The sequence below is a fragment of the Gobius niger genome (genome assembly GCF_951799975.1).
Source record: "Gobius niger genome assembly, chromosome: 13".
In the NCBI taxonomy this organism is placed as follows: domain Eukaryota; kingdom Metazoa; phylum Chordata; class Actinopteri; order Gobiiformes; family Gobiidae; genus Gobius; species Gobius niger.
The window spans coordinates 12897644-12922141 of NC_136864.1; the positions used below are offsets into that span (position 1 = coordinate 12897644).

At 40.7% G+C, this 24498-nt stretch overlaps 3 protein-coding genes across 3 annotated transcripts; all 3 read right to left on the reverse strand.

Moving 5' to 3' along the window:
* Positions 1 to 132: 132 nt before the first annotated feature.
* Positions 133 to 2403, reverse strand: LOC306972399 (protein THEM6-like). The gene is made up of 3 exons (XM_079568987.1): positions 2297 to 2403; positions 1251 to 1756; positions 133 to 1050 (listed from the first exon to the last, which is right to left on the reverse strand). Exons 2-3 carry the CDS (start codon positions 1752 to 1754, stop codon positions 943 to 945), a joined length of 612 nt encoding a protein of 203 aa, XP_079425113.1. The 5' UTR covers positions 1755 to 1756; positions 2297 to 2403; the 3' UTR covers positions 133 to 942.
* Positions 2404 to 2710: 307 nt separating this feature from the next.
* LOC306972400 (protein THEM6-like) lies at positions 2711 to 5312 on the reverse strand. Its single transcript, XM_079568988.1, has 3 exons — positions 5246 to 5312; positions 4153 to 4662; positions 2711 to 3136 (listed from the first exon to the last, which is right to left on the reverse strand). Exons 2-3 carry the CDS (start codon positions 4654 to 4656, stop codon positions 3029 to 3031), a joined length of 612 nt encoding a protein of 203 aa, XP_079425114.1. The 5' UTR covers positions 4657 to 4662; positions 5246 to 5312; the 3' UTR covers positions 2711 to 3028.
* Positions 5313 to 6246: 934 nt separating this feature from the next.
* ccdc24 (coiled-coil domain containing 24) lies at positions 6247 to 23822 on the reverse strand (the record flags this gene model as incomplete). The annotated part of the gene is made up of 8 exons (XM_079569775.1): positions 6247 to 7164; positions 8089 to 8182; positions 8298 to 8355; positions 12380 to 12434; positions 15323 to 15427; positions 15501 to 15605; positions 19867 to 20039; positions 23673 to 23822. The coding sequence occupies 8 exons, from the start codon at positions 23820 to 23822 to the stop codon at positions 6327 to 6329; spliced, it is 1578 nt and encodes a 525-aa protein (XP_079425901.1). The 3' UTR covers positions 6247 to 6326.
* Between the last annotated feature and the right edge of the window lie 676 nt (positions 23823 to 24498).

A 24498-nucleotide genomic window follows, 5' to 3' on the forward strand; every position in this document is an offset into this window, starting at 1 on the left:
AAAAATAACATAGGCATGACAAAAATATGCGGCCATTCAGGTTGGTCCTTTATTCTGCATCCCCTCCAAAATTCGCCTTGTAATCACATAAAGAAAAAATACAATTCCATTTTCACTTATCAGAAGAATATATTTATTCTAAAATGCATGTAAGAGTAAACACAAGACACTTATATAATGGTACAACATCTCAATAAATAATAAATAATTTAGGAGTGAGTACACGCATATTCCAAAATGTAAGTGCAATTTAAACATAAATAGCATTATGACATTAGACATGACATACTTTTTAACATAAACATACATTACTTTGGTCAAAAACTAAAGCTCTGATGCATTAAAGGGAAGGATTTTAATGCTGATAATTTCCCCCACTTTCTACAAGCTCTTCACATGCACAAAATAGGATGCAACCTGCCCCTTTAAATATGTCTGAAAGAACTGTCTCAAGTATCAATTTCTTCTGAATAATCCTATGTTGTTCAAGTTGCTGATGGTCAAGTTAAAATAGCTACCGATCTCCACCTAGTTCAAGTATTTAATAAATAACTAGCTGTCTGAGAAATGTAATATTGTGTCAATTTTAAGCCTCCAAATTAAGGTTAGTCAAGAGAAACAGGCACAAAATACTTCAAAACATGCACAGATGTACTGGTGTAAATGGAGTGATTGGATAACTTTTACATGCGGCGAAAACTATTGAGTCTAAAGTCAGTTACCTACAGTGCAATCCACAGGAATGAAGACACATTCTTGCAAAACTCAACAAAGTCCCCTTTTGTTCCCATATTACAAAAATAAAATTATCAGCAGGATTTTCTCTGTGGAATAAATAGAGACTCTTTTGTTTGTGCGTCTATACGTGCAGTTCATGAAATCAACATAGAAGGTAATGTAGCATATGGAAATACTATAAGGGATAAAATAACAACAGCAGCATCACTTGTTTTTGTCTTCCAGTCCACTCTCTGCTCTCAGGGCCTGACTGCTTGCAGTAATGTAGTTGAGCCAGTGTTTAAGGTCCTCGGGAAATTCAGGACATTCAATCTAAACAAAACAAAATATACATAAATTTGCATCAAGACACAGGAGAAATACAGTATTTAGTGCAAGTAAAGAACAATGAATTTTGCTATCATCAACCTTGAGAGATTTGTTTTTATTGTAAGTCCAATAACTTTTTTTTTTGAAACAATGCTAAGTTTGTGTGTATGTTGTGTGCTTACTGTATGTAATTGTGTGCTCACCTTTTTCTTGCAGACATGCTCAATAACCTGCTCTGGACTGCTGCGCACCACGTTCTGCCTGCACAGCATTATGGCTGACACAAAGCCATCCTTTTTGGACACAAAGCGCTGCTCCAAGTAAAACGCCTTGTCGTCCCATCCCAGCACTTTGGTCCGGATCATGAAAGCCTCACGGAAATTCAAAGAGCGCCTATACCTTATGGTAGAGGCCCCTACCACCATTTTGGCCCCCAGCTTACGGGATGCCATGAAGAAGCCATTTCTCATGTAGTGATGAAATCTGGCAAAGTCACACTCCCTCAAGTAGCGGGAGTTGTTCATGTGGCCCATGTAGTCCAAGTCGTGGGTAGAGACTATGCCATCAACGTTCTGTTCGGCTAAAAGGTCCAAGATCCCTGGCTGAAACACGCTCTCCAAAAAGACCTGGACCCCCCGGAGGAAGTACCACACGTCTACGCTGCAGAAGAGCAGGAGGAGGGCACACACCACCAGGAACAGCAGCATTACTGTAATGATAATACAAAATATCATTATACAAATGTCAAAATATTACATTATCTTTTCTTTTTTTTTTTTTTTCAAAGTCAAATGCATTTAATATTGCACATCTATTAGATGTATGGGAGACAATGAGACTATGTCCTCTATCTTCAGACCTGGTTATCCTGTTTATTTCAATGTTGTTTATTGTTAACATGAACGTTAATGTTTGACCTTAAGAATGACATCAACAAATAAAGCAGGAATTGTACTCATTTTCCCCAACACTCTTTACAAGAAAAGCCATGCCAACCATGGTTTAATCAAATAACAAATCCAGAAGGAAATCTTCCCCCTAAGCACGTCCCTTTTGGCCTTAGCATGCACCTGACGACGATGCGCGTTAGCTTAGCCCGATGTTGCTACGCAGGTTATCCCCCGGCCCTGGGAAAGTCTGACATGGATCACAAGCGAAACCTGATGACTTCAACAGTACACCAGATGCTGTAGTCATACACAAGAAAACTGCGATGCCAACCAAATTGTCAATAAACTAAAGCACTTACCGAATCACCTAGAAAGTGAGCACGCATCGGACTCACTTCAACTTGGAACCGGTAGAAGCAGAATGAATGGACTTCCGCTTTGGTGACACCACGTGACTTTGCTGTCTCTGTCTCTGATGACAGCAAAATCCAGCAGCGTGTCCTAATGTCTACGTCCTTTAACTTTAATACACCACGGGATAATCTCAAAACCGTATGCGCACATGAAACGGAGGAAATAATAATATATAATAATACATCCACGACAAATATTGACAAATTCAATTTATTCAGTAAGCTGTAGTTTTACATTTTATTGCTGTTATGTCAAAAGCACCAAGGCACTAGTAATCACACAGAGTTTAATAACATGTATAAAGACAGTTTTGTATATGACAAAACATTTCCATTAACACAGTTATATTACATGTATGTTCATAATTCAAACACATTATAAAATCAAGTCCTCTTTTAGTGCATCAGGTTAAAGAATTACCATTATAACCAGTTGGACAGAAGTAGAAGAGGCGATAGGGTTTTGTTACAGTATCTATCAAAACATATTTTTCTTATCAACATAGTAGAAAAAAAAGTTTCCAGTCATAAACATTGCACTTCCCTGATTGTGTTTTGTTACAGACAGTGTGAAAGCTTAATCTTATTTAGTGTTGTTCCTATTAATAGTGCATTCAACTGTGTTATGCACCGACTGTACTCGAAGAAGGTGACTCAATCTCCCGCATCCATCGGACTTCATTTGCTCTTGTCGTCCAGGCCACTCTCGGCCCGGAGCACTTGGCTGCTGGCTGAGATGAAGTTAACCCAGTGCTGTAGATCATCTGGAAACTCAGGGATCTCAACCTGTAGGGAAAAGTACATTATGCTATGCTCATATGTAAATAAGGACCATCACTGAGATACATTGGTACAAAAATATGTTTCAGGGTTCGTACAGATTTTCTCTGGAGGTTTTCCATGACTTTTCCATGACCCTTAACCACATTTCCAGGACCCCAGTGCCATCCTTTTTTAAGATTTTTTTTAAGACACAATGTAACTCACTAAACATCACTCTTTTAGCTCTAATGATATTTCTGAGCATCACAGGCTCCATCAGCGTGGAGCAGAGGTGGGGCAATAGTAAAATTTAGGCTCAGCCGCTGAACTTTTGGATAAACTGTACAATAAATGGTACTTCTGTGAGCTGTTCTGTCATTGACTTGTACTTGAGTAATACATAAGAAAAGCAGCTTTCTGATAAATATTATGGTACATGAGGGGTATTTTGTAACTCTGAGGATTCACATTTTTACGGTTTACTGTTAATAGCCAGGATTTTAAACAATGGTTGGCTATGCTTTGTGCCAATAGTTTGCCAGGATAAAATACTGATCCTATCGCACGCCTGACGTTATAGCTTTGTTACTTTTAGAAGTTTTATAATACTGCTGTGAAGGCGATCCCTGTCCATATATCAAATTTAAAAGAAATGTGTTTTTGTTACTAAATGTTATTTGTTAATTATAGTACTCTGTTTAATGCAGTAATTTATGGTTTGGTGATGCTATTAGCCAGCAACTGTGCAAGGAAAAAGTTTGTATCTTTTCCCAAGTATACACAAGACAGCTCCTCACTTTGCTTGTCTGCACATGTATAGGAGGAGGTATAAAGAATATATGGGAAGAATGATGTTGAGGCTAGAGCTGCCAGACAAAAGGCCGAAGAGAACGAAGTTTGTTGTTGTGAGAGAAGAGGTCATATGGAGGATGATCCATAGTGGGCAATGATCCAGGAGTAGCAGAAGATTGGAGGAGAATCACAGTGAAATCATTGACTTTATTGGTAGCAGTAGCTTTTCTTATGCTCATCTAACTTACCTTTCTCTTACACAGGTGCTGCATGATCTGGTCAGGCGTGCTGCGAATCACTGACTGTTTACAGTACATGACCGCACACACTACACCGTCTTTAGTGGACACAAATCTCTGCTCCAGATAGAAGGCCTTCTCATCCCACGTCACAATCCGACTCCTCAGCTCGTAGCCTTCTCCGATACACAGAGCCCTCCTGTACCGAATAGTGTTGGCCCCTACCACCATAGTGCCCCTCAGCGCTCGCACGGCCTTGAAAACACCATTGCGGGTGTACAGGGAAAACCGTGCGAAGTCGCATTCTCTGAGGTAGCGAGCGTTGTTCATGTGACACATGTCGATGTCGTTGAAAGTGACCCGGCCCGAGACGACTTGCTCAGCCGTGATGTCAAAAACCCGTGGCTGGAACCATGCTTTGAGTATGACCACACCAGCACGGAGAAAGTACCACACGTCCAGGTTGGAGAAGAGGGCCAGCAGGATGCCAAGCAGCCACAGGACCCACCACATCTCTGCCTGAAGAGAAAAAATATGAGATTATTAGTTAAAAACATAAGGTTCATGTCAAATCATACAAAAGTATCAGCCAAACACAAAATCATCACATGGGACTGTGGGAGGTTGCAAGGAGGTAATTGTTTACTACTTTTAATCAAAATTGGGTTAATTTAAAACACCAGTTAGTCAGGTTCAGTGGGGGGAAAAGATATAAGGAATTGTTGAGAAATAGCTTGTCTCCAACGTTCAGTGCAATGACTGAACAACAGGTCTGACAGGAAAGTCAAGTGTGGAGGATATAACCCCCTACTACTTCTGTGCACCAAAGTCTATTATTCATCTGAAATAGAAGTACATACACAATATTGTTACACAGTTTTCAAAAAAGAGAGAAATTAAATCTTCCTGATAAAACCCGTTCATGTATCAACTACCTACAACAACTTCGCTAAGGTGATTCCACATTTCCTTCCTTCCATGTGACACAAACTCGCAGCTATCCGCACATTCGACGTTTCAATGTAATAAACAAACATGAACCATTTGCTCTGAAGAAGAGTTTAGCTTCGTAATAGGGTGCCTGAGTGTAACTTGATCTTACCTGTTGTTTGAGCACTAGTCAGCTGCAAATGTGTTGACTCGGCGACCGTCAGCCATGCATGCAGCCTCAGTCCAGAGAGACCTGATTTTTACTGAGCGGTTCCGGGTTGGATTTCAAAATAAAACTCAAATAGGGGCAGGTTTTCAGACTCCCGCTGATGTAATGCTTTATTTTAATGTAATGTTTGTGCATATTAAAAAAGGAAAATAGCATTCGAATGTATTCCAACAACATGTGTTTGTTGACAGGGAGAATGATGAGAAAATGATGGTAGACAAATTGGCTTGGTAATTAAAGTGATAGTCTGTAAGTTTAAATGTTTTACAAAAGTAATAGATTTCGTATAATTAACCGCCATGGTTATTTGATGTAACATAAGCGATATTAAACAGTAATTTACTAATTTCAGCAACTAATCAGGATCCCTGGGATACCACTTTGACCAATGGGACGAGCTTTCCCTGTGAACCGGCCGCTCAGGTCCAATCAAGAAAGAAGGGGGAGGAGCTTGTTCATTTACTTTTGAAAATTCTGTTCCCGCCCTCCTCATTTTGGAAACTAGGAGTGGTTTTCTGGTAAAAGAGGGGAGGAAAGTGATTGTTAACTTTCAAATTTCTCTCTATCTGTCCTCACTGTGCAAACTTACAGACTACCACTTTAATAGAGTTCGGGAAATTCCACAGTTACCATGGAGATCCGAGATCTTTGCAGCTGCTAGCATACATTTCCATTGACTAAAATTAGCTAAAAACAGAATAAAAAGTTACTGCTGGTAAATACATCTTACACACTGTGGTGTCCAAGTGCTTTCATGTGAACAGTAACAATAACTATTTTAACTTTTAAAATCTCCATTAGTTTACAATTGCTGCTAATCCCATAATGCTTAGCTATGTGACGTCACATTCCCGAACTCTCTACATCTGAGGCAAAACAACAACTTATATTTTCTATATCAACACATCACATCGATAGTGAACTGAATACACTATTTGTTCAAGTCTTTATTTCAAACACCGATCGGCTTACGTATATTACCTTCTCACATACATTCAAACCACTCCCACCCTGTCACATATTCTCACTTGACTCTGGACGGTGGGACTGGCTGGATGAACCTGTTCAGATACTCAGTCTGCTCCGGTTTTTCTCTTTGTGTTCTGACTGCAGAGGAAGAAAAATGTGCCTTTGGCTTTGTGTGCAGTACTCCTTCCACGTCTTTATAACGACTTCCATTCGAATCCATTTCTTTATTGTGCCCCTTAGCAATTCCCATTTCACATTTATTTGCAGGTATTCCAGCGCTCTTTCCTGTGCCATCATGTTTTGGCAATAAAGAATTCCCAGAGGTTGTGTTTTGTGGCCCATTTGGCGTCTGTGGCCTTTTTCCTGGGCAATCATTGTTCAGACTGTCTTTATTGCACTCGTAACTACAAGGAGAAATAGTTGAAGATGCTATATTGGTATTTGTTGACCCATGACCTACACTTTTCCTTCTATCCATCTGTGGGGACAAATTGCTCTCCTTGGCCTTGTTGTTGATACTGCCGTGAGAAGTCTTATGTGTTTTATGGGTCCCTGAGTTTTTCTGCGGGTTTATTGGGAAACTATAGGAGTTAGTCGGTGTGGAACATAGTGGAGAAGCATTACCGTCATGCCGTCTTATCAGTGGACAGCTTGTTCCAGATGGTGAAGTTGAGTGAAAGTTGTGTTGTGAAAGCTCAGTTTCTCTTGTGTCAGGGATGGGAAAAGTACATGAGGAGATGCCCATTGGTCTTGGTGAGCTGGACGTCCTGACAGGGGGCAGACCAGTCGGAGGCTTGGGTTGAGTAAATGGGATGTGCTTTAAATGTGGATGCTTGTATTGAACAGATGAGGCGGTTGACACTCGAGGCTGATGTGATGTTGCACATGCCAATCTAAAGAAAACGAGAGAAAGGAATTCTGTGAATGATGCAAGAGTTGCAGAGGTACATTCCAAAGTATTTTCGTTCAAGACAAAGTTGAGAAAGTGATTGTTATTGATAATTGTTATTTCTGTAAGCATAATCCTATGATATAAGCAGATATGCAAAAATGTCTAACAGCAATGGTCAAATCCCTTGTTTGAGGAGTTCACGCTCATACTCTCTGGGTGCCGTTAAAGAATATCTTTAGGAACAATGAAGCTGTTTGTTTGTGCCTAATGCAGTCAGCCTCGTGGACAAGCATGAGTAGAGCAAACAGAATTTGAAACTGTTTCATAAATAACTTGCAACTTATCATTGGAACCGCAGTGTTATTATTCCGCTGTGATTCTGTGACTTGTGTGAACATGAACCGAAGACAAATTAAAATGAAGTTACTCATAAATGTGCTTGATTGGACAACTGCATTCAGTATACTATAAGTAAACCGATTAACTCATCAACTTCATAATATCCACTTCCTGTGTGCGCACATAATCACAATTCATTTTCCTCCGAAAATTTGAGGACAATATATATATTTTTTTTTAATTGTAATAATTATCTAAATTTCCATACATGCTACAATACGGGAAGGGATTGCAATAATTTGAGGTGACATAAAACTCTCACTGTCATGTCCACTTCCTCTTTACCAAATCTTATCAAATGTTGCAGTAGGATTTCTGAGATAAATTCAACTTCACGCCTCAAATGGTGACTGTAAGGCTTGTCCACAGCACTTTATATGTTACTTTTGGAAAGGAATGATCATAATCCCTTTTGAGGTGACAAAATTTACTGCCTACATTGCAATAATGTGGTTGCCACTATTTCTTTAGTTGGTGACCAGTTATTCAAGTATATGTGCATAGCAGAGCAAGTGAGTATGCTGACCTGTGTATACTTTTCAGCTCTTTTACTGAAGACGTGCAGGGAACAGGGTAATGCACTAAATCCCTCTGAATGACATCTCTGAGTTCTTTCAAATCTGAGGAAAAGGGGAAAAGTAACTTCATATGAGTGAAAAGGGCAACCCTTTTGATGTTTTAACAACATTTCTCCACTAGATAGCAGCAATGTAAAATGTTAGTCAAAAGACTCACCTCCAAGAGTTGGCTCTGATGGTTCCAAATTTTGCTGGATCTTCCTCCAAATATTTCCCTGTGAGCAATGAAAACAACAATTAAGAACGTGGCTTATTTCAATCCTTTCTGAAATTTGCCAAAACTCAATAATGCTACATTCCAAGAAACAATGGATCAAAAATGAACTTAGATAAAGCAAAAGTCAAAGACAATATAGAAATATATGAGCGAAAATAGTGTTATGAGAATCATCTTATGGATGGGGCCAAAGTATTATTTCATAATCTGAGTTCAGACGCCGTTACAAACTATGGCAGTGTCTGTATCTATGCCAGGAAGCTATAATCCAATAATGATGTATCTCTTGGCATTTTTCAGATCCTATTGCAACCCCAGAAATATACTCGTCGTTCTTGGAAACTAACAAACCAGTCGAGTATAACTGGTGGATTTTCACCAGTCGGGCCAAAACCTAAGGCTCCTAAGCTTGTCCTAAAAATAGGTTTTGTGGTCCGTTAGAGGTTTGTATTCCCATAAACTTGGCACTATGTTCTTTGTTATGCTAAAGCATGTGTGTTACATCATTTTAACATCTGATGTGTCTTATTGGCCACATGTGTTGTGTATATAATTTAGTATTTATTGTTACCACCAGGACAATGTTTTTTTTTTTCTGATTTGACCAAAAAATGTAGATCCAATTCTAACACATAACTTTCTCTGGACTGTATCCATTTGAAATAGAGATGTTTCATGTTGTGGAGTGGACATGTTTAGACCTGTACAGTCCAAACTCTTTTTGGGATCTCCTTTAGTTCTAACTTGACCTTGATTTAGGCTTGTTGTTATTTGGAAGCTCAAATACTTCATAAGGTATTTGATTGATGATTACATTATCACAAGAAGTCACAAATATATGTACTGTGGACGGAGGGTCATTTGATGCAAAAGTTTAAACAGTAGTAGTGCCACACCACTGCACAGAGAATAGATCACACAAACCCTGGAAAGAACATTTAATTGCTGTATTTACTTTAAATGCACACAGTAAACCCAAATGAGCAACAACCTCGCACTTCCACTACAATTACCCATGAAAACCCCAGCAAGAATAGCAGTAATCATGGCGCCTCTTGCACGCAACACTATGTTTCTTTCACTTGCTCTCGCCTTGTGCAAAGGTCTTGATTACCTTCGCATAAAGTAGAAAAACGTGTACAGAGTGAATCATGACAGTCTGAGGCCGTGTGGAAAACTGAACGTAATTGATTTGAAATGTGAACGAGACGAGAGTTGGGAAAGACACACATTTTTCTAATTAACAACTTTTGGGTGAATCTCTGCAAGACCGTGATTTATATTACGTAGTTTACCACCACCGAGTGTGGAGTGAATGTACAATTGTCTCATGTAAAGCGCTTTGTGACTATATGTCTGTGAAAGGCGCAATATAAATAAAGATCTTCTTCTTCTTCTTCTTCTTCTATATTGTGGTCTCTCTTTTTTACTGAGATTGAGGTTTTAACACTATTTTGGTCGTGAAATTATTGAAAGGCAGGATGTTGAAAGTCCTTTTATAGCAAGTATAATAATTGTGATAGTTTTGACCACTATTTTTCAGCCCATTGAAAACCCTTTTTCCCTTTTAGCGTCGTTTCCAGTTGCCTCGAAGTCAGAGCGCTCGATAATAACCTTTGAGTTACTAGAAATTGATGCCAATGCGCAGACACAGCATTTATCCATCAATTAGAAATGAAAAGTTCAGGTTTGGGAATTTACCATCGAGACAAAGGCAAACTTTTATAGGAAATAGATCTATGGAAAATGGCAACACTCAGGTTAAATACTGTACACTGCCGCGTAACTGTTCTATCTCACCGTTTAACCGCGTGAGGCCTTTAATTGAGGCCATAGAGAGAATGAACATTGCAAAGGGACTGGGATATATAAACCCGCAGACCCCTGAAGCCCTGTCTTTAGCGCCGGGGCCTGATGCGCTCTCACAGGCGATGAGGCAGCGCAGGTTTATACAGCTCCGGATCATTTCACCTGCTGCGCAATCTCTTCTGCTCCATAAGTCTGAGTGTGTAACTGCTACAGTCGTCTCACCTAGTCCTCCCCGCTCTGGGGGCTGATGGGTAAGTCTGCAATTAGCCGCCGGGAACAATGACGCTATGAGTTAGTTTCAGATCTTACTTTTATGCTGATGCTAAAATCTCAAATTCTCTGCTTACCAGAAATTGATGTTTGATTCTGATTATCACAATGTATTTAACCTCTCAACCTCCACCTTAACCAAGAGGCCTTAACCCAAATCTAAAAGGTGACAGCTTAAAGGCCAGAGTTCTGAAAGCTAATTTGAAAGCTAAGACCGACAAAACTCATATACATTTTTTTTTCTCTCACATTGTTGCCGTGTTGTCATCACCTTTTTGAAATGTTTTTTCATTTTTCATTGTTTTTTTGTTGTTGTTGTGCTTTTGTCACACATTTTTGTCACTTTTCTGTTCTTTACAGTAGTGGCTTTATTGTTTCTTCACTTTTTTGTTGCCTTTTCATCAATTGTTAGAGAAATAACAATGGTGTTCGAGAGGATAGATGAAAAACAGGCAGCAGTCTGGATGTCTTATGCAGGAGAGGTTTATTTACCATCGGTGCGGGACCCGGAGACATGAACTCGAGACATTGTGCTAGTCCTACCATTAAAGTCTGTCTTTGCTTCCACAGAAAAGGGATAAATACCCTCTCAGAGCGTCATACTGATACGCAAGTAGTCAGTGGCTGAGAGTGGGCACCTGAGCCCCACAGTCAAGGCTATGACAGAGATAGTACAACTGTACAGCCTGACCCAGTATGATAAACAGCGATTTAATGTTTTTTGTCACTTTTGTGGTGTTTTTTTTGTCACTTTTCTGTTACTCTTTAGTGGCTATTTTTGTCACTTTCTCATCTCTTTTTTTTGTTGCCTTTTCGTTGCTTTCTTCTTATTTTTCTTTAACTCTTTTGTGGCTTTTTTGTTGCAATTTCATCATTTTTTGTCACTTTTTCATCGCTCTTTTGCTGCATTTTCATCCTTGTTTTCGTCTCATTTGTGTTGCTATTTTGACATTTTTTCTAGAAGCTTTCCGATATGGGTGAAGCCAAACTGGACAAAATGTGCTCGGTTGAGGTGGGGGTTAAGAGCTTAAGGATTTTTTTTCACATCACATCCAGCGCTGAATTCTTATTGCAATGATTATCTTTTTTTTTACTTACCACAAACATTCAGGCAAATATTATGTATAAAGTAGAAACTATGCTGAAATATAATTTGACTACTCTCTCCTAAATGAATTCTACTTGTCTTTGAGGCATAAGTTGAATAAACTATACACTATTATCATAAAGATAAATTAAATCCTATTTCCAAAGAGCAGTTCAACAAATTTAAAACCATTTTTTTTACTCCCTCGTTTACTTATTTGAGAAATTCATCATGAAACTCTAATAAAACCACGCCCATTTTTAAGTTGCAATAAGAAACAACTTAAATCCGTGCTGTCCTCCACGTGTTCTGCATCTCTGCCCTACATCTGCTGTTCTAACCACCTCCCTCTGTGTCTCTCCCACAACGCCACAAACGAGCGCGTCAGTGTCGCCCGTCTGCTGCACGCGTGGGCCCCTGAAACGCAAACATACACAACGTACCCCGCAGACCCACACGCAGCCTTTGAGTGATTAGAAGCAGATCGATCTTACTCAGCAGCAGCAGCAGCGCCGCAACGCTCCTGGCTAGACAGATGGAAAAAAACGGACATAGGCTAAACTCTTGGGCTTCTATAGTATATGTACAGTGGGTTCAGAAAAGGGGAGACCACTAACACAGGGGTAAATAAAGTGGCGTGAATACTTCCCGAGTACACTTTATAAATCCTCCCCACTCCGGTGTTTTTGAATGTGCTGTTATGCTTTATAATATCCGCAGCATCGGCAGTTTTTTTGGCAAGGCTTGACAGAATCTAAATCTGCCTTTGCAAGCATCTGTAGCATATTGTTCTTTTTTTTTCTGATGCTATGCGCTGTGGTGATGTGAGATGTACTTGCAGGTGTCCAGCCCTTACCCGCAGCTGTTTGATCTCCCGTTTCAAAGCTTCGCACTCTTCTTTAAAAAGTGACCTTAGGAAAAAAACGACAGAGAAGGAGGAAGATCAGACTTGTCTTGTTAAACTTTTTTCAACAGCAATTCTGACTCGCTCGTTTTAACAACAAAAACCTAAGCAGGACTCCAATAGCCTATATGGGTGAAATGTCCCGCAATGTTAAAGCAGAACTAAGTAACTCATGCCCCTAGAGGCTGTAAGCGCCCCTGCAGGTCGGTCGTAGCATGTTGCAGTTTTTTACTCATTAATTGTCCGTGAGAGTAAATGCTATGCTGACAGAAAAGAAAAAGGGAGAGAGGGATATTGTAGCCTGGTCGCCTCCCGCGGGAGGTGTTCCAGGCATGTCCTAGTGGGACAAGGCCTCGTGGAAGGCCCAGGACACGGTGGTGGGACTATGTCTCCGAGCTGGCCTGGTGTCGCCTCGGGGTCCCCCCAGAACAGCTGGAGGAGGTGTGTGTGGATCGGGAAGTTTGGGCATCTCTGCTGAGACTGCTGCCCCCGCGACCCGGCCCCGGATAAAGCGGAAGAAAATGGATGGATGGATGGATGGATATTGTAGCCCACAGTTAGCTTTTCACGTTAGCCTGATAGCTTCTTCTTTGTTTTGATTCCATTAGTGTGTATTGTGGCCTCCGACCCGTAGGCATTGAAGTTGCAATTGTGGTTTTCTGGCCAGAGACACCAGGGGGAGATGAAAGGTCCCCCAATCACCCCATTACCACTTGTATTACCCCCAGAGGGGCTACGTAATGATTTACTAAGGTAAACAAGTTACTTATTACTGCAAATGATACAATATTTACTAACATAACAACATACGTATAAATCCGGTGTTTTATTTACTTTCTGTGGGAATAAGTTAAAAGCTACATCCCATTTATTGCTCCTTTCTCTGCTTACATAACCGCTCACTCATATCTGTCAAAGAAGAAAAAAAAGCCTTCCTCTGCCACTCTGGTCTCGTCTGGGAGCCATTTCCCGACAGCGGAGGCTTTGTTTTGGTCCAGTCAGGAAATAGCAGAGAAAACAGCAGAAAGAGTTTGAAAAGTGGAGAGAAGGAGGCTGACTTCACAAGTTTCTCTGTGGGCTTAACAGACAGAGACGGAAAGAGAGGATGAGGAGGCCACGGAGGATGAAGCACCAGGGGAGCCAGCTAAACTTAGAAGATAAATGTCACGTTTTCAGGTTCAAATAAACAGTCTTGGTTTAGAAAGTCATATTTTACATAATGTAAACTAAATATTGCAAAGCGCAGTTCTTGCCATGATTTATGACAACAATCTGGAGTTAATTATTCTGTAATTAGTCAAAGTAAAAAACTAAGAAGTACAATATTCTGCTGCGAGAAGCAACAAACAATTTTGGAAAGCATTTCACTACATTCTCCAACACTAAAGCAAGATAATCTTCTCTAACTTCTCTATGTTGTCAAACAGTTGGAAGATTTCAATTAAAGTTGATGTTGCAATTCTAGTTGCCAAAATTATACAATGGCATCTAGTATGTGGCTTTTCAAAAGAACTGCAAATTTTGTGTAGTTAGAAGTTCTTTAAAAGGACTATACGGAAAATGTTGAAATTATGTATTTTCCTCCCCTTACATGTTACAGCCATGTGTAGAATGAGCCCAGACCTATTCACCACAAATACCTCTAAAATCCTGCACTGTCACTCAAAAACTTGTTGCTTCGGGTCCGAATTGCCGTCATGCACGAGCTTAAAGATCCTATATCATGCTATTTTAGCCATTCCAAAGTTAAGTATAGGCATGTATATGATATATTGTACCTCTACCATTATGGAGCACTCATTTTTGTGATAAATATAAGTGTTTTCTGGAGGTATTTTTCAAACCCGGAAGACACAACGCTTCGATTCAGTTAACTCCGCCCCCTCTCTCCGCACATACTTTACTGTAATATAAATAAACAGCAATAAGTGAAGTTATTTCACGATGCAGTTATACAGAGTTGACATCTGCAACACAGCTTCATAAATGGCTAACACACAAGCTAATATGCTAACACACAAGCTAACCCGCGTTTGGATTGACTCACCGCTTTGCTCCATCGCTGTTTACATTATGGGACTTGCGTTGGTTATAAAAGTTAAACCACTTTGGTTCTGGCGAAGGTTCACCAAACATCCATCAGAGACAGTCACAGAAAAACACCATTTTGGTGATAGTCGCTGAATCCCGGAGAAAAAAACAGCTTCTGAGAGAGTGGCCTCTTCTTGAAAAAGGTTGAATAAACTCCCGTCCTCGTAGCCAAACGCGCTTCTTTTTCTCCGTCCGTGACATGATCGTTAGGTAAGAATAAAGAACAGGTGTGTCCAGAATAGGATATAACGAGCTCCATCTTCACAGCTGCAGCGCAAACATGACTGATCTGTTCAGACGCTCAGGGATGTGTTTGTTTTGGCCTCAGCTGACCTGGAAGCACTGTAAGACATTACATTACAGACGTCGAGCACTTCCGTTCCGCTGTTACGACACAACTGAACAGGTCAGTCGTTCACCAGGAGAGGGAGGAGCAGCTGCTCAGAGAGCACGATTTAGGACGATTACTGAGAGCTGCGTGAATGAAGCCGCAAACCACTCTCGGGGTGTTTCTGATAAGGAAATAGCATAACAACATGGCTAAAAGCTCTAAAAAGTCGATTTTGCATGATATAGGACCTTTAATAAAGAAGGTGCAGTTACACGTATGACCTGAGGTGGCAGTAGTGAGCATAAAATGGCCAATTTGCATTTTGCCCCTTTAAGCTTACTTCTATTTGGCACAAGGTAAATAGCACATACATGTAAAGACCTGTTTACCCCGTCCTCACTTTGGATTTGTATGATCCCTCTCATCTCTCTGATGCACATAATGATTTGATGTAATGCGATACTTATACATACTTGAGTCGGTCCACCACTTGGTCAATGTCTTCACTGTTGAGGTTTTCTCTAACTGCTTCAATTTCCACTTCTGCGTTGGACTGCAAGGAGAGTCGTGAGGCAGATCTGAACAAAACAACAAAGGATGAATGGCAATAAAACATTTATATTCATAAAATATCACATCAATACAACAAACCTGAGATCATTCCCTTCAGGAAGACTGCTGTGACATCTCGAGACATGACGCAGGGCGTAGCTGACAGTCTCTGGCTTGTAAAGTGACAGAAGCTCATTTTCATTTCTGTAAAAAACACAGGAATAGTTAGTTTGGCTTCCATAATAAAAAACACCTCACAATGTGGACTGTGTGAAGGGAAGGGGCTTGGTTTATGAGTAATGGGCCTCAGACAATGGGCATGAAGACACACCTGGCCATGTATCTAGCCATAAATCAGTGAAGTTTTACTGAGAACACATCCTTCTCTCAGACAGACACAAACGGTATGGGTTAAGCCAGGAAATCTGCCATTGCTTATTTTGTTTTCCATTTTTCTGTTTTTATTGGCAAGCTAGAAGTCTTGCGGTCCAGCTTTTATACCTTCATATGACAGCAAGTACAATCAGTATACAAGTAAAAGAACTATTACTTCCATTTCATACAACTAAAAATAAATATAATTATCATTAACCAGAATACTTTTTCTTAAATAGCACTTTCCTAGATGCCTAAACTTACTACTGCTTCAAATAGGCTATTATTTCGCTGGTGGCAAGCTTCTTTATCTACAGGAGTAGACTTGAGTAGACTGACACATATGCATACAACCAATCTCCAATCAGCTCCCATGACCACCCGCGAGAATCCCTCATTCACACAGGCAAGATGAGTTAAGTGTCCTGCCCAAGGACACCATGACTGCACATTTAACTGCTGCACAGTTTAATAAAACTTCTCCTAGCACAAGCCTGGGAAATGTTATGTTTGCATTATTACTATCCAAAGCACTGGAGAACAGTGATCAGAATAGACTGCAACAACCCTTTATTTCTCAACAAGATGCTCAGCAAGTTTTAGAAGTGTATTCTAACATTGTCATTAAAGGCCCTGCACTTGTTTTTCCTTTTTTCAACAGTGGATTACATTGTTCTTTCCTGTCCTTCAATAAATGCGGACATTTATGAAAAAAGACCTGTCAAAAGTGATCAAAAAGAGGTGTTTTATAAGACTCTCGCATGATTGTATCTGAATCCATTCTATCCACTTGATCCTCATTGTAATTGAACGATCAAAGGGCTGAAATCCACACAGCTACAAACACGGCCGCACTCACAGTCACACGGATCAGGGTCAGAGCGAAGCTAAGGCTAAAAGTAAAGCTAACTTCAAACAGAGCGACTGGCAGGACCGCTCCTGTGTGCCACCGAAACCCTTCTGGCACGGCTCCTGCTCCTGCGACAACAAGGGGCCAGACTTCCTCCCCGGGAACAAGACTTTATAAACCGGCCAATCTGATTTCGGAGAAAGTCGCTGTTGTTTGGCTAAATTTCTCGCTCAGTTCACTTCACTTATGAGATTTGTGGTGATGAATGGTGAGCTTAAGTATTGCAGACAAGGACAAGCGTACTACCCCGGGCTATGTCGAGATTGAACGCTGCAGTAATGGATTTCGAATTTTGGTGAAATTCTTTGAAAACTCATAAAACACATTGACGTAATACATTACCGGACTCATAACAATGGTAAACTCAAAGATATCAGACAATGTGTATTTTGAATGTTCTTTGTTTAGAATACACCATTGTCCAAGCTCCAATCAATACCTTATTTTAACACTTCGATCTTCTTATGAAATATATTCAGAAGAAATTGTTTTATATATAGAGGCTCAGGGAAAACCGCACCCATCTCACAGCCTTTTCAACCTAGGAGGAAGTAAGATGTTGTACTGCATTTTTAAAGACAAAAACGCAATCACCTTAAACTCTGTTACAAATGATGAAACCAAAAGGGGCAAGACGTGCAATATTCTGACTACATTTGAGTTTTATGTGACAAGCTAGATGTGGGTTAAAAGAAAATTCAATACAATTCCTTTACTTTCTATGGCCACAAAACAGCAGTGAAAGTCATGGCATTTCACAAGGCAGCATTTAAAAGACGTAATTGCCCCTAACATAGACACTTCATGCTTTCTTGCTCCTCAATTGCCTTTCCATATGACTCATATATTTGATGAACAAAACAGATCCAGGTCTCATGTAAAATGGCTGTGGCGTAGTTTGAACATACAGTGAAGCTACGACTAAGACATCTAGAAAGCTTTATCATGGTCGTTCTTTTAGCAGTAGTGATACAATCAAAAGTATGCTTCAGTCCAAACATTTGAGTAGACGTGGCAGAGCAGAATGTCTCGTTAAATGGCTTTAAGCGATCAGATACACATAATAAAATACTAAAGAGTTGGTTAACCCAAAAAAAAGACAAATTACAATAAAAAGGGCAGTGGACAAATTGACTGGTCATAAATGTTCAGGGACAAAGACAGTGCCCTATCCGTCTTACGTGAGGCTTCCTCAGTGAAACCTCAGAGGTGACACAGGGCACATTCTTAAAGGAGGCAGATGGTTGCTGGGAGCGCAGTGACGTAGACAGACACAAATGAAATGTCAACACATAATTTAAGGCACAAATGGTCTCTCTTGATACCCTTACTTTTTGCAGTGCCTGTTGGTCTCTAAGTACATGTTTAAAGCAGAACTGAGTAACTCATGCTAGAGGCCATAAGCGCCACTGCAGGTGTCGTAGCATGTTACGTTTTTTTACTCATTAATTGTCCGTGAGAGTAAATACTACACTGATAGAAAAGACAAAGGAGAGAGGGATATTGTACATCCAATTACACAATAGAGATCATTTTTTTCACTCAAACTTGGCTGTAAATACTGTTTAAGTGGCGCTAGCCCACAGTTACCTTTGCCCGTTAGCCTGTTAGCTTCTTCTTTGTGATTCCATTAGTGTGTACTGGTGCTCCGGCTCGGTGCAGGGAAAGCTGCAAGTGTTGTTTTCTCGCCAGAGACACCAGGGGGAGATGAAAGACCTCCCAATCATCGCATTGTATTACCCCCAGAGGGACTAGGAAAAGGATTTATTAAGGTATACAAGTTACATAGTACTGCTTTAACTTAGAGACTGACACACATAATGTAAGTATTTTGGAGGAAACTCTACTAATGACTTTTAATTCTTTACTGTATAAAGTTATCATGGAGTCCATACTATTCTTATAAAGTAAGGAATTAAAAATATGTTTTAATTCTCGTTAGGTAGCAGATTAGGTCATAGATTTACATGAAAAATAATAGTAGCAGTGGTATTAAAGCAGAGATGCAGTAATAGCGGTAGTGGTGGTTGCATAAATGCAGTAAGCCAAAGCATTGGCAAGTTAATGTGTAGAGCACTATTCATACACAAAGTGATTCAAACATTCTTGCCGTTTTAGTGTCAGTAATGTTACTTCCAGTGTCTCAGTACTTGCATTATGAAGTACAAGAACAGTCATTTGGTCTTATTTGCACTAAAAATTACAAAAAAAACTACAGTTTGCTGCAATGAATTGATATTTTCTTTCAATAATTGCCTTATTGTTGCACTTTTCCCAAATCACTTTGCAGCATGGTCGCTCTGAAAGCCTTTGCTCCCTCTTTCTCTCCGTCCCATTAGTAAAACTGACAGGCAACACAATATACGCTTTTATGGCGTTTTTTTGTGTGCGAGAGTGAGAGAGAGAGAGGTCTTAACCTAAAACCCCAATTTGGAAAAAGTCACAGTGGGAGATGCACATAAACACAAAAACGGAGGGGATCTCGCTGTACTTCAAGTGTTTCATTCACAGCTTTTTGGACATATATTTCGATTTCCTAGACATTTTCAAAGCTAAATTGTACTTTACACACAAGAATTGCTTTGACTTTTAAACAAAACAAAAAAAGGTCACATTTCAAATATTTTAATTGAAGAATGCGCAACAGGGGAGACATTAAAATAAAGAGGAAGATGAAACATAATTATTGCAAAGATTTACTAGGGCAGTGCTGAGCAAACACACGCCCGGCTCACATCCAAAGAGGGTAACTCAACTTTCTACTTGCTATTTTTGTTGGAGGGCATACTATTCACTGACATCAGCAGCACGTTCAAATAATGAAATGGTTACTTAAAACTTCAACACATTTCCAAGAATGTGACCGTGAATATTTTGTCTAAGAAGTGAAGTGGAAAAGAAGCACGCTTTACAATATTTGCTTAAGAAGAAGAGGTTTTATGGCTGTTTCATGGAATTTTGACTTCGGGAAAGCACCGTATGGCAGCTGTTAAGGGCATTTAATTTTACTACTCTGGGCACCAATCCTAATTCATTTCTGTTAAATGCAATAAAATTTGTTGGGGAATTGAGACAGATTTCCAAGGCACAGCGAATGCAAACCAGAGTGCTTTCTAAATGCAACACAGAGGGCATCTGGAGGTGAAAACAACACACATGACAATCTTACATTCTTCGTACCTGCCTGCTCTCTCGCTCAGGGTCTGCAGTAACATGCGGACCTCGCCTCTCACCAGCTCCTTCACCACGGGAGGGTCGGCCAGGGAGGATCTGCGTCGCCCAGGGAGGGGGGTCCCGGTCCGGCTGCATACCCCCTGCTCAGTATCCTGCAACTTCTTATGCCACATCTCCATCTGCAAACAGCATGAAACAACACTTAGTGGCACATGTATCGCACATTTTCATCTGGGTTTCGTTTCGGGGGAAGAATGCAACCCGCCTGCAATAGCAGTGATCCAGAGATGTGTCATTCTGTCACTCCCCCCGCTGCACCACTCACTGAGATCAAAAAAATGACGTTTATGTCCCGGAGACGGGAGCGGCGGAGGTTTGTCCTGTGATGCGGCAGTCAAAACGCAATTTCTTTCGGATACATCTTATCCGAAAGTGAAAAAAGTTTGAATTGAAAGGTCACGTAAAATTGCTTTTGCTGTGAAGCCAACAGGAATTTATTCTCATCATTTAGTTTAGTTTATTTGAGCAACAGATGCATACAGGTATAGTATACATATAACATACAGAATTTTCCACAACATAAGAGGTATTAGTGCTGCTCAAAGGGAGTAGGAAGAAGTTAACATAATCATCACTACATGGGCAACATACATTTTTGTGTACTGCTATTAAGAACTGTATATTTATGTATAAAACCTGCTATCCCTGCAGTGTAGACCTTTACACACTGTTTGTAAATATGCTGGGGAAGTTGAGAAAAAATGCATCTTGAAGGGTATAGTCCATTTCCATTTTGTGTGAACAGTCTAAAAAGGGTGGCTGCATTTCAGCGTCCGATTCAGAGATGGGTCTTGTAGGGAGGCCTAAGAAAAGGGGTCTAATGTTCCCTCTGATGTAACCGCTGTAGACAATGGGGACCTTGATGGAGCGCTGGAATGGAGAAGCTACTATTACTTTTCACCGTGGCTCGCCCAGGGATGGAATTCATTACTGCAAGACGGAGACGAGGACAGAGGGGAGAGGAAAGGACCCAGGTAGAGGATGACACAGGGAGAATGAAAAGGAAGATGTAGAGCTTTTTGAACGCATCCGGAGAGTTAAATATGGTGCGCTGTGATGTATATTTTGGCAGAAAATACCTCAAGGGTCTCAGTGTGGAGGACACGACTGCACTAGAGGAACAAAAGTGGCCTAGATCTGATTTCTCTGAGTGTCGACTAAACAAAAACCTGATAAGGAATAAGTAAAAGCATGGAGTGTATTCTTTCAACTTGCAGGATCAAATCTTTTTGTTTAAAGCCACACTGCGTAACATTTTACCCCATGAATAAAATTTAAAGGTAAGCATTCATTTTATGACAGATGTTTTCATAATGGAAACATACCTCATAAATGTACAAACAGAGATGTGCCTTTGCCGTAAGCGGCTCACCTCTCCTAAGACATGACTGTAACTTTACCGGGAGTGGGTACGTCTCCAGCTCGTCTCCATGGAGATGTTGAATTGCTGAATTTGAGATTCAGGTTAGCCTATCATCCATATCCATTCTTTGTTTACCCACTGCAGTAATAGGATTTTCTGTGTTGAGCTGCTCATTGAGAGCATATCTTGTACTGGTGGCAACAGTATAGTCCAAAAAGTTACGGAGTGTGCCTTTAAGGAAATACTGAGGAGAAAATGATGCCACAGTACATGAAATAAAAACTGAAATACTCCCTAAAGACTACCCACAGTGAGGAGGTTATGGGATCCACTTCTTGTCAGAAAATGAACGGGTCTTACTAGTCATACTTGATCAACTTAAAGATATTGTATTTAAACACACACACTGATGATTTCAGGTTAAATGATTACTGACAATGCTATTTTTCCAGGGGGTTATCAAGATAAAGCATTCGGAAGAGGACATCATATTTTTGTCCGTGGAGTGACGAGTCTGCTCACAGTAAAAGAAGACACATGAGTTATTTACTGTGATATTCAATATATAATAACACCCTCCCAAACACTTCACTCGTAGCGTAAAGAACGTACAGTCGGCTTTATTCTATCGCTTGAAGCCTCATTGTCTCGACACGGCCCTTCATAAAGAAATTATACAGAGCCTGTTATCTCTCCGGCACACAGAGGGGAGGGAGCATGTGTGGCGAACGGTTTTATCAACAGTGGAGGATTAGCCTCTTTTACCCTGTTCGACCCACCTGCTCCTGACTCTGGCACTGTGGCCCTTTCATCCGGAGACTCATGTGCGCGGCATCTGTTTGGCAACGCGTCCCAACATACCTTCATTGTGCAATTGTTTTAACTACGCAAATGCACAAAAAGACATAGTTGTTTTCTTCCTGCGCATGTTAGTTTGATTGGACATGCTGAAAATGGTATATATGTGTAGTAGCTTTGCATAGAAAGGCAGGAAGTCTATGGGGGAGATCTGAGGCCGAGCGTGACCCAGCACTTTCCCTGAAACACAGAGAGGACTGTTCAGCGCAGAGAGCCGGGACGCAGATAACATCTACACATGGAAATATTTTACAGACATGTTGGAGAGGGGAGCTAATGCTGAGGGGAAGGAAAGGGAACACGGGAGAGGAAGCAGTGTGTTTATTTAAAAATCTACCCCCAGTAATACGCAGTCACCCGCGTAATCCTGCCAAGTGCATGCCGCGATTACCGCTGGTGTAACATGCAATGAAGAAACTTGGGGATCGATATAGTTTTCCTGATTCTGAAATACCTGAACGCAACCCAGCAGTAAGCAGGAGGCAAGTGTCGAAATATAAAAGGCTGAAAGATTATGGTGGGCACATGTTGAAAGAGCAAAAGTCAAGACGCTGGAAACCTGGCTGACCTGTTGCCTACACTAGCTTTAAGAGCATTTGGCAGCTGACCCTTTTTCCATTATGATTTCCACCTCTGCCTCCCAGACACCCTTCCTATGCAAGGTCAGAGCAGATAGAGAGCGTCGAAGTCTGCCGTGCCCCAAGTTACGGTTGGATAAATATTGATGTCTGTCTGGCTCCCATTTGGAATCGAGTGGGTTTCACTGCCAGCTACGCAAGCCATCTTATGTTTTATTACAAACAACATCCCTGAATCACAGTTAATGAGTATTTCCAGCCAACGTAACCTACTTTTTCACCCACTTGCACAACGTAACTCTACACATTTCAAACGGTTTTGGTCAGGAATGCTTATGTGCGCCTTTTTTTTTTTTTTTTTCGCTTCGCTCAAAGGGAAATTCTTTGAGGTGGCGCAGTGGCTTTGCTGGATTTTTTTTTTGATTGGACTAAATGACAAAAACAGAACAGCCCCCGCGTGTCCTTGAAAGAGATCGGGCCGCCTAATTTTGAGAAGATGGAGGGAAACGTGATCTCAGAGGTCAAAGTAATGAAATTCTTTTTTTTTAAATGACTGTAATAAATTCAAGTTTGCTGCTGAAAATCATCTTGATTAATGTGATCTTGCTTGATTGTAATGTGTATCCCTTGATAAAATCCTGAGTAAGATTAGGTAGATGAAGTTTTAGCGTTATTTTTTTACAAAGCCTCTATAGCTCAGGAGTACTACCAATGAGAACGTTTACTATTTTATTCATTCATTTCTGCTTGTTTTGTATTTAAACTAAACAAAATGTACTCCTGGGTGGGAGTAAAGCTTTGATGGACTAACTATAAGGTTGGCGGTTTAACCCTGCCCCTACAACCCCATACTTCCGTGTCCTTGGGCAGGATCCATTTAATGTGGGTGATTGTGAGAGTGGGACTTGTGGGATTAGATAAAAACAGTACAGATGAACAGTAGAAACTCTTACCTCAGCATAGGCCTCAGTGTACTTGTGCACCAGCGAGCAGCCCAGGGCAGTGTGGATCTTTGGCAGCTGGGACTCGGAGACATGTTCCCTGATGAGGCTCCAGAGGGACTGGCCAGGGCTGCACAGTGCCTCTCCATCAGTGGACTGCATCTGTGGTGGAGTAGCGGAAAGGCAGTGTTATTAACCCATAGAGAAAAAACATAAGAATTAAGATTGTTTGCAAAGGGGTTGATGTATGTGTTAGTTTATGAGAAGATACACAGAAAAAAGTTCGAGGTGGCTAGCAAATAAACAGCTCAATGTTAGGCCTATACTACTAGCAAACAGTTGTGATAAAACTGCCTCTAACCTAGACAAAATGGCAAGATATTAAAACATCAAATGCAAATACGAGCAGACATTTTGCTCAAATTCATTACATTTGTGAAGAAAGAAAGAAAAGTTTTACCTTGGGGTTCCTTCCTTTTGCTGCTTTAGCCCGGTTGCTGTTGCCAGGACAAACTTCCTTGTTGCTATGGGGAGATATCGCGAGAGCGCTCCATCTGCGCCGTAGTGGATAAAAAAAACAAAAACTTTTCTACGTGTTTCTCCGTGATCCCCAAACCATTAGGAAGTTTGCAGTATTACCTTTGGTGTATTATGGATGTGTGTTGGCTGTGGCATGTGGGTCAGCTATTTGCAAAGTACAAACTATGTTGCACGAGGCTCAGTCAGGGACGTTATAGGCCACCTGCTCTTTAAAAGTCTTTATTACCTGACTTTAGGATGATATATTGAGGGGTGGGACGCAGACGGTTGACCTCTGAGCGAGATCCTTTTCCCCCTT

What these genes read in the sequence shown, in the direction of transcription:
- LOC306972399 (XM_079568987.1), bottom strand. Translation starts at nt 1,754, where the DNA reads ATGCTGCTGTTCCTGGTGGTGTGTGCCCTCCTCCTGCTCTTCTGCAGC. An exon ending in AGCATGTCTGCAAGAAAAAG is followed by an intron (nt 1,051 to 1,250) that starts GTGAGCACACAA and finishes TGTTTTGTTTAG; the next exon opens with ATTGAATGTCCTGAATTTCC.
- LOC306972400 (XM_079568988.1), bottom strand. Translation starts at nt 4,656, where the DNA reads ATGTGGTGGGTCCTGTGGCTGCTTGGCATCCTGCTGGCCCTCTTCTCC. An exon ending in AGCACCTGTGTAAGAGAAAG is followed by an intron (nt 3,137 to 4,152) that starts GTAAGTTAGATG and finishes TTTTCCCTACAG; the next exon opens with GTTGAGATCCCTGAGTTTCC.